The sequence below is a fragment of the Acipenser ruthenus genome, chromosome 4, assembly GCF_902713425.1.
Source record: "Acipenser ruthenus chromosome 4, fAciRut3.2 maternal haplotype, whole genome shotgun sequence".
Lineage (NCBI taxonomy): Eukaryota > Metazoa > Chordata > Actinopteri > Acipenseriformes > Acipenseridae > Acipenser > Acipenser ruthenus.
The window spans coordinates 94311907-94325794 of record NC_081192.1 but is presented as its reverse complement, the minus strand read 5'-3'; the positions used below and the strand labels follow the sequence as shown (position 1 = coordinate 94325794).

The 13888-nt window shown below is 34.4% G+C and overlaps 1 protein-coding gene across 1 annotated transcript; it reads left to right on the top strand.

Annotated features, from left to right (window-relative positions):
- Positions 1–729: 729 nt before the first annotated feature.
- On the top strand, positions 730–13115 carry fbxo15 (F-box protein 15). The gene is made up of 11 exons (XM_034000961.3): positions 730–876; positions 1156–1349; positions 1797–1901; positions 3530–3634; positions 6795–7034; positions 7602–7802; positions 8340–8466; positions 9493–9575; positions 9833–9978; positions 11444–11568; positions 12347–13115. Exons 2-11 carry the CDS (start codon positions 1192–1194, stop codon positions 12614–12616), a joined length of 1560 nt encoding a protein of 519 aa, XP_033856852.2. The 5' UTR covers positions 730–876; positions 1156–1191; the 3' UTR covers positions 12617–13115.
- The last annotated feature ends 773 nt before the right edge of the window (positions 13116–13888 follow it).

The window sequence follows — 13888 nt, the reverse complement described above, 5'->3', positions numbered from 1 at the left end:
TACAGACTAATGAAAATATATGGTGCACCATATATTTTCAACATATAAAATAAATATATGGATTACTGACTACAATATATTTTAAATATATCCCATATATTTTAAATATATAAAAAAGGGGTCAATTTATATATATGAAAAATATAAGGATCATACTTATATAAGGATTTATATAAATATAAGGATCATACTAATTAAAAATATTTGTTTTTTCCATAAGGGATACCATCACATGAACAATAAGTGTACAGTGCTTTTCAGCACACCAAAATGTATTGTAGTACAATACACCATAGGTGGCGGCAGAAGTATTCACTATGTAATGATTGGATTTTATGTAACAAACTAGTATTCATTTTGAGATATAATCCAGGTACGACTATCATTCCAATTATGTTTTACACACGTTACTGACCAAGAGAGAAAAATGCAAATAATATACATTATATAAATACATGTAGATTTTTGTAATTATCAGCTGAAATAAAACTGTAGATATTCCACGTACATTACAGTCAACTTTCCACTATAACAAAAGTAAATATGGTTTAAATAAGTTACCCTTTCGTAACTTTTCATTCGTTTGCTTTGACTTTGCTATCAATACACACAAACACAATGCTGATAGATGCTTTGTCATAAGTTCATAACCAAACTGAATCCGACATAATAAAAATAAACACCTTTGAGAGCGCTATAAACAACAAAAACGTTTAGTTCAAACTTTGTTCACAATGCGCATGCCCGTGGCAGGTTCAACTGTTGAGGGTGTTTGTGTTACTCGGGAGGTAAACTGTACAGGCAGGGTACAGCACAACAGCCTGTAGTTTAGATTAACTGCTTACAAGACACTTGGAATTTAGCTGCACTGAGTAGGTAGGTATTCTGTTCAGTCTTTTAAAACTTTGGAGTAGCGGTAATGTATTGCCTTACAGTTTTAAACAAAACAAAGACCCCAGGTCAATTACGTTGGCTTCACTTAACTGGGAATAGGCGGTTTAGGAAAATAAAACATGCCTGTGCATTCATATATACAGTGATTGTATTTCCTTATTTGTAATTACGTAAATACTTTTACCAAAACTAACTTTTATTTAATTGGGCCCAAATGTATATTATTGAGTGTTGCAAGTCGGTGTTTATATTAATAATTAGGTTGTGGAAGCAAAGACAGCACGTGTCCTGGTTACCATGGCTGCAGGTCGCGGAAAGCTCTTCCGGAATTACAGGATTGGCTTGGAAAAGACTCAGAGCTGTAGAACTCAATCTGTTGGTACAGGCAGCCGGGCTCTCAACAAGGAAGACATGCCTTTACAAAGCTCTACTAAGGGGCCAGAAGCCACTAAAAGGTATCTTTCTGTTAGGGTTGTTAAGTGTAGATGTCTGCCTAACCATATCTATTCACTGGTGCCTTACGTACCAATATCTGGTGTGTGTGTAAATCACTGTAGCCTGAGATTCCCATAAGAACTTTGTTTCATTGCATATATATATATATATATATATATATATATATATATATATATATATATATATAAGGCTAACACGGCTCAAGGCTACATTTTCTTTCAAGATTAGGGCTTTTTTTTAAATTTGATACTGAAGTTAGTTGGTTCATTTTTCATTTTTAAGCATATCTGTCGTTCCAGATGACGGCATAATACTGAACCTAAACATAACTTGATCTTATTAATTTAAGTCTATCCTCTGTTTACATTAACATGTCTAAAAATTTAGCATACTGTTTATTAAAAATCACATTTATTATTTTTTTTTATTTTTTTATTTTTTTTCAGGCATCTAATGTCCAAAATGCCACATTCACGGCAAACATCTACACCCCTTCAACATAGGATATATAATGAACGAACATTGAGGAAGTCACAAAATCAAATTGGGAGGCAAGTGACACGAATCATTTATTAGCAGTTTCTCAAGTCCTGTAAGTAAAGAGCATGTAAGATTGTAACGTGGCTCCTGTGCATTAGATATTTAGGTGGTAGAACCAACCTTGGCATTGCATACCTGTCACAAGGCTAGAATGACCTATGCATTGAAAAGGATAAAGGAATAGACAGTGTACATTGTTGTCCAAAGGTCCCAGACAAGAACCCCATAGAACTCAGAAAAAGTCTGAAAAAGTTACATTCCAACCATCCAGTGAAGGCTACTAGCTTTTAATAATCACTGCACAGCTGTAAAAATTAAAACCTGTTAAAACTCAGTTTAGCCGGTTATTTTTTTATACCACAAAATTAATATGATTTAAGTGCTAATTTATTTTACGCTATGGGTTTCTTAATGTAAGGTAAAACTTACAATAAACTAAGTTAAGTAGACAAGCGTTACAAAAAAACAGTGAGCTAACTATATTTCTGCTTGCAGTTGAAATTAAAAAAATGTGCATATAAAAAATATATATTAAAAAATGGACACTTTGGAACAAAACCAGGAGCCACTTTTCCTTTCCGCCTTGGTGCAATCATATAAAAAAAAAGAGCCAAAGTAAGCATGCCAGTGGTTAATATTATTAAGCATATGTACTTACTGTACACAAAATAAACCCTATTCCTACATAACCACAGGATTCCTAAAAATATTGTTGGAATGTTGTCATTGCTTTCCAATAGCTACACAATTAATATTGTTTAAAGAAATACACAGAACACAGAAAATATACCAAGCAGCATTTTATTATTTCAGGTCCACAAATACACTTTCGCTTTACTGGAAAAGCATTGGTACAAGAAATAATTGTGCATAGTTACAAAATAAATCTCACCTGGTAGAGTAATAATTATTATGTGCTAAACAATAAACAAACCTTCAAGCCCCTCAACCGCTCTGCCACAAAAACAGCAGTCCTTACTTTGACAAAGGCTGCAGCTCTGTTGGACATTAGAGTGTGTATTTGCTGAAATTGGTATAATTTAAAGTTAACAAAATGCAAACTAAAAAAAAAAGTGATATTGGGATAACAGGACTTACCAATGCTTGTATTTTTAAGAAAAAAGAAAAGGTGTCTAGGTAATGACGTTACTTCAGAGGCCTGTCTTTTTTTAACAGTGTTTTCTTGCATGCATGTTTAAGGAAAACCTTTTGATCCAGTTATAATCCAGGATATATGCTGATGTCTTCACGACTGTGGCGAACTGGTTGAAAATGAGTTGCACCACACAGGAAATCCATTTGCTTGTAGGTTTACCTTGGAAGCATTCTCTGTTAGCCAAATCCTGTTTACGCTTCCCATTGTTAATGTACCACATGATTTTACCTGGATGGCACTGGTAAATGCCAAAGTGCTTTAATCCTACATGTTGAAATTTACCATATTTTATTGTTGGCGCCATAAAAAAAATACTATTATTATGAGAGGAATTATATAAGAATGTAGTAACATTCACCCAGGAATAATACAATTGAACAGGACTGTGGGGCACTGCGGCTCTGAAAGAACTTTGCACATTCATTGTCAAGTCTGTGCATTGCTGCTAACCTCTTTTTGAGCTTTTTTCTTCTGTCTCACCAGCCTGCCAACTGAGCTCCTGTTCAAGATTTTATCCTATTTAGATGCTTCATCCCTGCTGTGTGTTGCCTGTGTTAACAACCAGTTTCATGAACTGGCTAATAGCAAGTAAGAATTGATGTCTACACTATGCTGATATAGGAAAGATTTAGATATATACTGTGCATATATATATATATATATATATATATATATATATATATATATATATATATATATATATATATATATATACTGTGCATATATATATTAGGGGTCGGCAACGATATGAACATTGTATAAGCGATATCGTGCACGTATTTTGATATCAACAATATGGAAGTCTTACAAAACACAGAAAAATATAATAACACAATTGCAATATCAAACATATATACAGACGTGCTCAAATTTCTTGGTACCCCTCCACAAAAAACGAAGAATGCACAATTTTCTCTGAAATAACTTGAAACTGACAAAAGTAATTGGCATCCACCATTGTTTATTCCATATTTAATAGAAATCAGACTTTGCTTTTGATTTTTTATTCAACATAATATTGTAAATAATAAAACAAATGAAAATGGCATGGACAAAAATGATGGGACCGCTAACCTAATATTTTGTTGCACAACCTTTAGAGGCAATCACTGCAATCAAACGTTTTCTGTAGCTCTCAATGAGACTTCTGCACCTGTTAACAGGTAGTTTGGCCCACTCTTCCTGAGGAAACTGCTCCAGCTGTCTCAGATTTGATGGGTGCCTTCTCCAGACTGCAAGTTTCAGCTCTTTCCATAGACGTTCGATAGGATTCAGATCAGGACTCATGGAAGGCCACTTCAGAATAGTCCAATGTTTTGTTCTTATCCATTCTTGGGTGCTTTTAGCTGTGTGTTTTGGGTCATTATCCTGTTGGAGGACCCATGACCTGCGACTGAGACAGAGCTTTCTGACACTGGGCAGTACGTTTCGCTCCAGAATGCCTTGATAGTCTTGAGATTTCATTGTGCCCTGCACAGATTCAAGGCACCCTGTGTTAGGCGCAGCAAAGCAGCCCCAAAACATAACCGAGCCTCCTCCATGTTTCACTGTAGGTATGGTGTTCTTTTCTTTGAAAGCTTAATTGTTTTGTCTGTGAACATAGAGCTGATGTGACTTGCCAAAAAGCTCCAGTTTTGACTCGCCTGTCCAAAGGACATTCTCCCAGAAGGATTGTGGCTTGTCAATATGCATTTTAGCAAATTCCAGTCTGGCTTTTTTATGTTTTTCTTTCAAAAGTGGAGTCCTCCTGGGTCTTCTTCCATGGAGCCCACTTTCGCTCAAAAAGCGACGGATGGTGCGGTCAGAAACTGACGTACCTTCACCTTGGAGTTCAGCTTGTATCTCTTTGGCATTTATCCTTGGTTCTTTTTCTACCATTCGCACTATCCTTCTGTTCAATCTGGGGTCGATTTTCCTCTTGCGGCTGCGCCCAGGGAGGCTGGCTACAGTTCCATGGACCTTAAACTTCTTAATAATATTTGCAACTGTTGTCACAGGAACATCAAGTTGCTTGGAGATGGTCTTGTAGCCTTTACCTTTACCATGCTTGTCTATTATTTTCTTTCTGATCTCCTCAGACAACTCTCTCCTTTGCGTTCTCTGGTCCATGTTCAGTGTGGTGCACACAATGATACCAAACAGCACAGTGACTACTTTTCTCCATTTAAATAGGCTGAATGACTGATTACAAGATTGGAGACATGTGTGATACTAATTAAAGAAACTAATTAGTTTGAAATATCACTATAATCCAATTATTTATTATCTTTTCTAAGGGGCACCAACAAATGTGTCCAGGCCATTTTAGAATATCTTTGTAGAATAAGCAATAATTCATCTCTTTTCACAGCTCCTTTGCTTTATTCTATGACATACCAAAGGCATGCAAGTATACATGATAAAATAGCTTTTAATTTCATCACTTTTCAGGAGGAATGAAGTATTATTTCAATGAGCTGTAAGGGTACCAACAAATTTGAGCACGTCTGTACATATTTACATATGAAAAAAATAACTTTAACTTATTGGTGCTTTGCTACACAATATCCATGGAGGAAAACAAGATCTTGTTATATTGTTTTACTATTCCATCATCAGCCACTTCAAAACTGAAATATTTCTATACTTCACTGCACATAGACTTTCTAGCCGCTCCAGAAGTAATTTAATCATCAGCTGCTCTGTGTGTACGACACCTCTAAAAGCATTAAGTACGATGTCATGCTGAATTTTGCATTATTTTGAGATGTGTTTTGATGTTTTAATTTCTCATGTATAATATCGAAAGTTCACATAAAAATGCATTTATAATAGCGTAAGTAATGAACCGCTGATACATGCGCATATCTCAAAATAATGCAAAACGGATGGCCAATGGTGCTTATGAAGCATGCAAATTGCGTTTGGTACCTAAACGCCAATCAATGGAATACAATGGTTAAGTAATACTTTAGTGTGTGGTGTTTGCTTACAAGACTGACTGTGATTGGTGTTCATAGGGTTTGTTGTATAGTAATATAAAATAAACTTGATTATACTGCGTTTTGTATTTTTAGCAGTATTAGTAACACAAAGTATATCTCTGTGAGCGTACCTGATTTATTTCTTTTTAATCCCACAATATCGCAGTATGGAAATCGTTATCGATATCTACCTTTTTTCTAGCTACAAAGCCATGTGTAAAATAAAGTCCCTGACAGCTCTTCCAGTAAAGGCATTACATGTTGGGGTACAGGGTGAGACATACAACCAGGAGCTCGCTGGTTCGAATCTTGGTCATGTTTTCTCAGTACACATAATTGGGCATAAAGTGTAAGAATACTCAACAAGGCCAAATTGTAGTTGTGTTAGAACTGACTGCTATGCCAGGTGTACACAGCTTTTAAGAAGGTTTCATAGCCAAGGTAAGTCAGTACAGTCTCTGCCAATCAGTCACCAGTACAGTTGTTTGGGCAGAGGCTGAAGGACTGTTCTAAAAGATGTCACCATGCATCTACTAACTTAAAGACTAATTTTATAGCCAGCAGTCCAAAATCTGTTTTGGTCCAAAATTCTAATGTAAAACGGGTTATATGATCCTCTAACTTCTGAATCGCTGGACCCATAAAGCTAAACAAAATTGAGTTATCAACATAAATGCACCACAGGTAACAAGTAACAGTTACATCCCAGACTCTGGGGGCATCATGATTTGTCATAGAGTGACCCTAAATGTTAATAGAGTAAACATTATCTCAATATTTTACAGTGCTCTGTGGTACAATGTGTACATAACTGAAACAGTTGTGGGCAAAATATGGAAACCCAAAACAGTTGATGATACTGCTGAAGTCATGAGTGCCACATCAATACAAGAAAAGCCAGATGGGTACTGGAGAAGAGAGTACTTCAGGAAAATAGTATGGAAAGGCAAGAAGAGATGGAAGGACCAGCTGAAGACCATCAACCCTTTTACAGGCTTACCAAGCAACACTGAGAAAGTGATAAGGTGAGAAACACGGTTTATATTTGTGGTTAATGGGATGCACTTGCAGAGCATCAAATGAAGATGACTAGCTTTCATAATTACTGCACAGCTGTAAAATAAAACATTACTTTATAGCCTCAAAACCTAAAGCTGATTATTTATTTCCAATAGGCTATATATATATATATATATATATATATATATATATATATATATATATATATATATATATATATATATTGTGCAAATTAATACTTCATAATCCAAAAACATCTGATTTAGGTTCTAATGTATCAGCACTATTATCTATTCAATGCAAGCTTATATCCACTCCACTCAAGTGAGTAGGTGGAAATTGGCTTTTGTTTTACACAGTACCCTGTATAATATTAGAATGTATAGTTAAATAAGAATAATTAAACAGTACAACACATGTTAATATGATGTAATTTCCCTCTGATCCAAATACACTTTGATAGCTTTACCAGATCAATATCTGGGGCTACTTACTATATATTATATATTTAATAAGTATATGCATCATATAAAAGAGATCTCTTTGTTGATATATTCATTTAATACTTCCAGGGGACTCCAAGTAGCATGGGAGATCACTGTAACTGATCGAAAAGGTATCGACACTACAATTGAACAGTCTAGTGCCTGTTTTTCCGACACCACTGCAACTGTATATTGGAACAGTACAAATTGGCCTTATTTCAATAAGATAAAAATGCTGCAGCTACATGGAGTACTACGAGCACCAGTTGATTGTCCTACACCAAACAGGTATGTGTCTTCATTTATTAGAAAGTCTAACAAACGTGCCTTTTTTATCAAGAATATATATAATAGCTTACTCTTTTGCAGACTTCATCAGAAAACCATAAATTGATCTGCTGACACATACTGTAAACTATCATGCATTCAGAAATTCTGAAGTATACCCTACAAGAAATTAAAGTAACTACACTCCTTGAGGCCTTTTTGTTACTTTGTCACACAATAAACTAAGAAATGCTTCTGCTATGACATGCAACATTTGAATATAGTCTACAAACTCCACTGTAGATCAGGGGAGACAAATATACATGTAGGCTCCCTTTTTTTTCCAATTATATTTATCTTTTATTTTACCTTTTTTTTCTAATAACATGTTTCTGTAAAGTGGGGCTTATGTGCTGGTTTGGTCAGTGCAGTGTACAAAAAGAATGGGAAATAAAAAGAACAGTAAATCACTAGCATTTCAGTTAAATAAAAAAAGAATCCTATGGAGTATTGCACCATAGTTATGTACCCTGTGATGATGTTTTCTTTTTTTGGAAGGCCTGGTTGGCGGTCACTACTTGCAAAGTATGATTTAAGTGGCAGTGAACCCCCTACAATCCTTGGCTCTGACAAGCTTGTAAAGTTGCTGCGCTTACATCCAGGACTACTTGTGGGGATTTGGCGAGTATGTTTTCTTCAGTTTTCAATATCTGCATCAATAATTATTTCCATTCTGGTTTATAAAAACTATGCTTTCAGTGATGTAATTGAGAAAACACAATCATATAAAGTTTAAAAACTGGAAAATAAGCATGTGAAATAAAGGCAATTTAAGGAGCTAGTTGTAGGAAACAATTTCAGGCAATTTTCATAATTGCTCAATTAAAAATAATGTTGGCCCATAAAATAATTAAGATGTTGTTCTACTAAAACAATAAATACAGCTGTTAGCAGAGAGATTTCTAAATCTAGCATAACTAGCAGTAGCCATTACTGTTCTTTCTAGAACTAAATACTAGTTACTGTAGCAGTTGTAGACCAATTTGTAGTACTGGCATTGCAAAGCAATGCAGTCTGTTAGAATTGATTGATGAGGGATTGATCATTTTAAACAAAGTCCCATTACCTTTCATATACCAGAGCCCCCCAAGGTATAGAAATGTTTATATTATAACTTAGTAGTCTGAGTGGTGCTCTGACTCGCAGCCACACAATACATTCCTCTAGGTGGCAGGCACTCCTGTTCTGAGTCAGTCTCCCCAGCGCTGCTGTCTTCAATTTGGCCTAACTGAAGTTAATGTTAATTTAAAAATGATTTTATCTGTAAACATTTTGAAAAAACAGGACATGATGGTATGCAGTGCCAAAATGTTAAAACTTATCAACAGTGGTACAGTAGAAGCATCGTTTGAAATTGAGTTCATTTTTTCCCTGCAGAAATAAACTTTAACAATGATGACTACCGAGACAGGTACAGCATTGAGTGTGATACCTGTCTTGGTCTTTACAATTGCAGAAATGATTGTTTAATGTAAAAAGAACAAACGTCCCACCCAGTGGTCCCTCAGAGGTGAATCTTCCTCTTGTAGAATATCACTTGCCAGTAAGAGTGGTCCCTCAGACTATGCAGTTGCAAATTGGTATTTAATCTGATATAAAGTTGTTTTTTATCGTTAAAATGGTAAATATTAAAGTAAACTTTCCCTTTCAGGGGCAATGGTCAGTGGCTTTCTTTATAGCAAGCCTTCATTTTCACAAGCTGGTTGAAAGAAGTATCCTTGGATCATCAGTCTGGTATGATTTATCTGTTGTGTCCTAGATCAAATAATAACCATTGACAACCTTCCACAAAGATTTTTGGGTCCATTGTAGCCTGTTGTCTGAACTTGCTATTGTTGCATGATTTGCCATATTTGCCAGATTTAACACAAAAAATATGTTACAGGATCAAATTATGGCTATTTTGTTGAATAACTTGTTGAACCAAAGCTGAGATGCATTTGCCTGAATAAGTGTATACAAATATTGCAGTTTTTGTTTTGTTTTTGAAGCCCCTATGCTGTACCAACTGACAAACCTCTGATAGATGACATTGACCCTGAGTATGGTCTCCATGGATACAAACTTCATATTTCCCTTCATAGTGCAGGGAATATCTTCATGTCTGGACAATTTGCTCAGTTGTTTTGCAAGAAAGGTATGAGCACATGTATTTTTAAAGGGGCAATGTATTGCACTGCTATGACTATAAATGCACATTTAGAGCTATCAGTAACTTGAATAATAAGAACCACTGTGATTTACCTTCACGGTATATATTACAGACAGATTACTTTGTATACCCTCACATTCTGATACACTAAATATCTCATTAAAATGATTGCATAGGTCTCACATGTGTAGAAATAAATTGCTGTTTTTGCAAACATTTATTTTCATTTTCAAACATGATATCAGGTCCTACAGTAAGTAAAATAAATCTCTATATTCAAGCCTTGCTTTCAGAGTCTTGCACTTTCATGGTCATTTGACCTGTCAATAATGATTTGCTTGCTTTGCAGCCATTTAGATGCTTCAGGTGAAATGACCTAGGAAGTGCAAGAATGAGAGCAAACTGAGAACTTTATTTTACCTAGTGTAGTACCAGATGTCATGTTTTAAAATGCAAGTGTGTGCATGCAATCTCAGCTACACATTTGAAACCTATATAGTGAATGGTTGTGACATACAGACAGCAGCCTCCAGATACACAGATAAGAATACACTCAATAAAAAACAAATAATTAAAGAATGTCCTTTACAAGTTTCATAAATAAAACAGAAATAAGAATGACTATATTTTGAAAAACATCCTATTTGAAAAAAGAAAATGAAGCTATAGTATGTTAACAGTTGTTATTGAATTTTCTAATTTACTCTTGTCATTCATCTTTTTTGAAAATGTTGTGTTCCTTATAATAGTTATAAATGAATTTCTTGTAAAGAAAATAAGGTATGTTTCTTGTAAAGGTTGTGCAGTATTTCAATATTATTATTTATTTTCTCAGTTTATGAAAAAGGGATGTCAATACATGTTTCCTTTAGTGTGGTATTAAGGGTTACAAACTGTCAGTAGAGGGTGCTATTGTAATTCTGTAGTGAGGTGAAAGAACCAGTTTTCATTCACAAAGAATGTGAAAAACGTAAACAGTAAAACCTTAAATTGGAACCATGCGCTCATAAATTTATAGTTTTTTGGATAATTATATTACTGTAAAATTGTTCCTATGACTTGCCCAATCATGAAACCTCCTAAAAACCCTTTACCTTGAAATATAGACCACAGTATTGCAAATACCAGGTGTTAAGGGCTTGTTTGCACATTTTTTGACAACGGCATTTTCATAAGTAATAAACTGCCATCCAAAGTAATTACTGTCTTGCATGTCTAGTAATCAGATGAAAACAACAATGGAAAAGTGTTCGACTTACAAATGTTAACTGATATATTTGATTAAAAGCTACAGTGGCATTGATAACAGTTCAATTAAGTCATTTTACGAAAGTGTTTTATAAGAAGTGAAAACATCGCTTAACTGGATTTTCACTATACGTATTGTATAGTATTGTATTTCACTATAGAAATCAGGATCCTGTTTTACTTTTATCCCTTTTGTTTTCAGAGTATATCCGCAATGAGTCTGTACGACTGATGGTAATCAGCAGGAATGACATTTCGCAGCACATAGCTATCTCCGGCAAAATTGGCACAGCCTGGAATGCTGACGTTTTAGGAGGAGTTGTAGAGGTAGCTACAGTACTTTAGCATAAAAAGTTATATATAAGAAAAAATACACACTTGCATTATATTTTTAACAAAGCTTTAATGTACTGTTGTCCTTTAATATCATTATAGAGGAAAATTTAACATTTGTACATAACCAATCAGTTAATTTAACATAAAAAGTACTTCAGTGCCATTTGGGACAATAATTATACACGTATTTAATTATATGTAAATGTTAAAATACTGTGTATTGATTCATTGTAAAGCCTTGTAAATGTAACGATCCAGGGACCACTTCATATTTTTGATGAATTAAATTAATAGAAAAGTCTTTAAACTAAATATATTTGATCCATAATTATCATACTTATAAAGCCAAACAAATCATCCCCCTATAAATAGTTAAATTTCTTATTACTTCAGAGGATACGATTTGTAGACTGAATCAAATGCATAAGCAAGTGGTTTTACAGAACCCTATGGTAACATTAGGTAGCCCAAGATAACTGCTAATGAGACAGTATAAAACCAGCCATACACTTATTCATTTCTATTAAGGTCATGCAGTATTTACTGTGAATCTGAACCGGCCATTTTGGGCACAATTCTGTACAATTTCACGCTGATACAGACAATTGTGTTGAACTGAAAAAGGTCATGCCTGCCATCTTTTACAATGCACAGTGCAGAATCTATGATGATGTTGTCTGTGTATAGTAATGGCTTCAAATGCCATAATACATGATCATGATTATAACCACCTATATTGTGTGTGTGTGTGTGATTTTTTCTTCCACAGAGCTGTTGTATGATGAGTTTAACAGTTTTGGATGAGGTCCAGAATCCATTCTGGTGTGTCAGCACACCTGTAAGCATGCAGTTGTCTACCGAAACATCCACATCTTATGACTACATGGGGGAAAATTACAATATCAAATATAATGATTCGGAAGGCCGTGTTTTCATGGAACTTGTGTGGTTAAAGGAGCATGAGCAGTTCTTTCTTACCAGTCTTGTGCTGTATATTACCACAGAAAAAGTGAATAAGCACTTTAGAACAAAATACTGAATTGAGTCTTTGTTTTGAGGATAAAGAGATAAATTAAACTAAATAATATTGGAATATAAATAAAGGACTTTCAATGAACAATTTTCAAGAAATGAAAGTTGGGATAGACTGTGGATTTACATTTATAACAGTAATAAGTTTAAGTGTTCATTGTGTTTAACTGTCAAGCATACGTACTGCATATAAAAAAGGACATTTTTTTATTAAAGTTGAGAAGTTGTTGATTTGGATTATGCAACAATTATATTATATATATATATATATATATGTATTTGAAATGGGTTAATAATGTAAAAAGTAGAACATTTCTGTTTTGATAAGTTGCAGTTTAGTTTGTGGCTTTAAAACTAATGTATAGCTGTCCTTTATAAAAATATTTGACAGCAGTTTTGGATTTCTTCTTACTTGATGGTATCCTATTTTTAAAGGTACAGATAAGCAGGTAACATAAAAATGACCCAGGAAAACCGCTTAAAAATAAAATAAGTTCAAAAGTATCTTGTGTTTTTTTGTTTATTAAGAACCATACAGCTCTTGGTTCCTATTGCTAAAAAACTGTTGTCTAACTGACCTTTACTGTTTTATTGTTAATGTGATGAGATGACTAGGATGTTAAAGCATAATGATCTAGGAAACATATTATTCAGCATTGCCCCTTGGGACCTAGTTCTTTATATCACCCTATGAAAAATGGCATGGTAAAAAAAAAACTGCATCAAGCCCTGCTGTACAGTGTCAGATGGATTGTGAAGGTCACAATGGTTGAGTTGCACTCATTTAAACACTTTGAGACAGTCTTTGCAACTGCTGCACTCTAGTCTGCTGGGACTCTGTGATTAACAGCACAGTCATAAGGGTACTGCAGTTAAGGAATACCATCAATGTAATATGTTGCTGTAGTTGTGAAGCAGCATATGGAGTACTTAACCTTCAGGCATGTTAGTATCTGCCCACAATCTACTTATGGTTTCACTCATGCCACCAGTGACAGCAGTGTTTCATTTTAAGATTATTGTGAACAGTTTATTGAGACCCATGCTTATTATTATTTACATTCTGTCTTGATAATTCCAAGGTTATACTGATGTTCCAGTTTCACCCAATCTCACCTTTTAAAAATGCAAAACTTACACTTCAAATGTAATTCAATACATTATTAAATTACTTGAAAATGATAACAGAAATTCAGAAATTGAGGTTATTTTTGTAGAGCAATATTATTTTGTCATACTCATTCAGTCCTTAAATGTTCACTGAAATAGATGCTATGAG

What these genes read in the sequence shown, in the direction of transcription:
- fbxo15 (XM_034000961.3), top strand. Translation starts at nt 1,192, where the DNA reads ATGGCTGCAGGTCGCGGAAAGCTCTTCCGGAATTACAGGATTGGCTTG. An exon ending in GGGCCAGAAGCCACTAAAAG is followed by an intron (nt 1,350 to 1,796) that starts GTATCTTTCTGT and finishes ATTTTTTTTCAG; the next exon opens with GCATCTAATGTCCAAAATGC. An exon ending in TCAGTTGTTTTGCAAGAAAG is followed by an intron (nt 9,979 to 11,443) that starts GTATGAGCACAT and finishes TTTTGTTTTCAG; the next exon opens with AGTATATCCGCAATGAGTCT.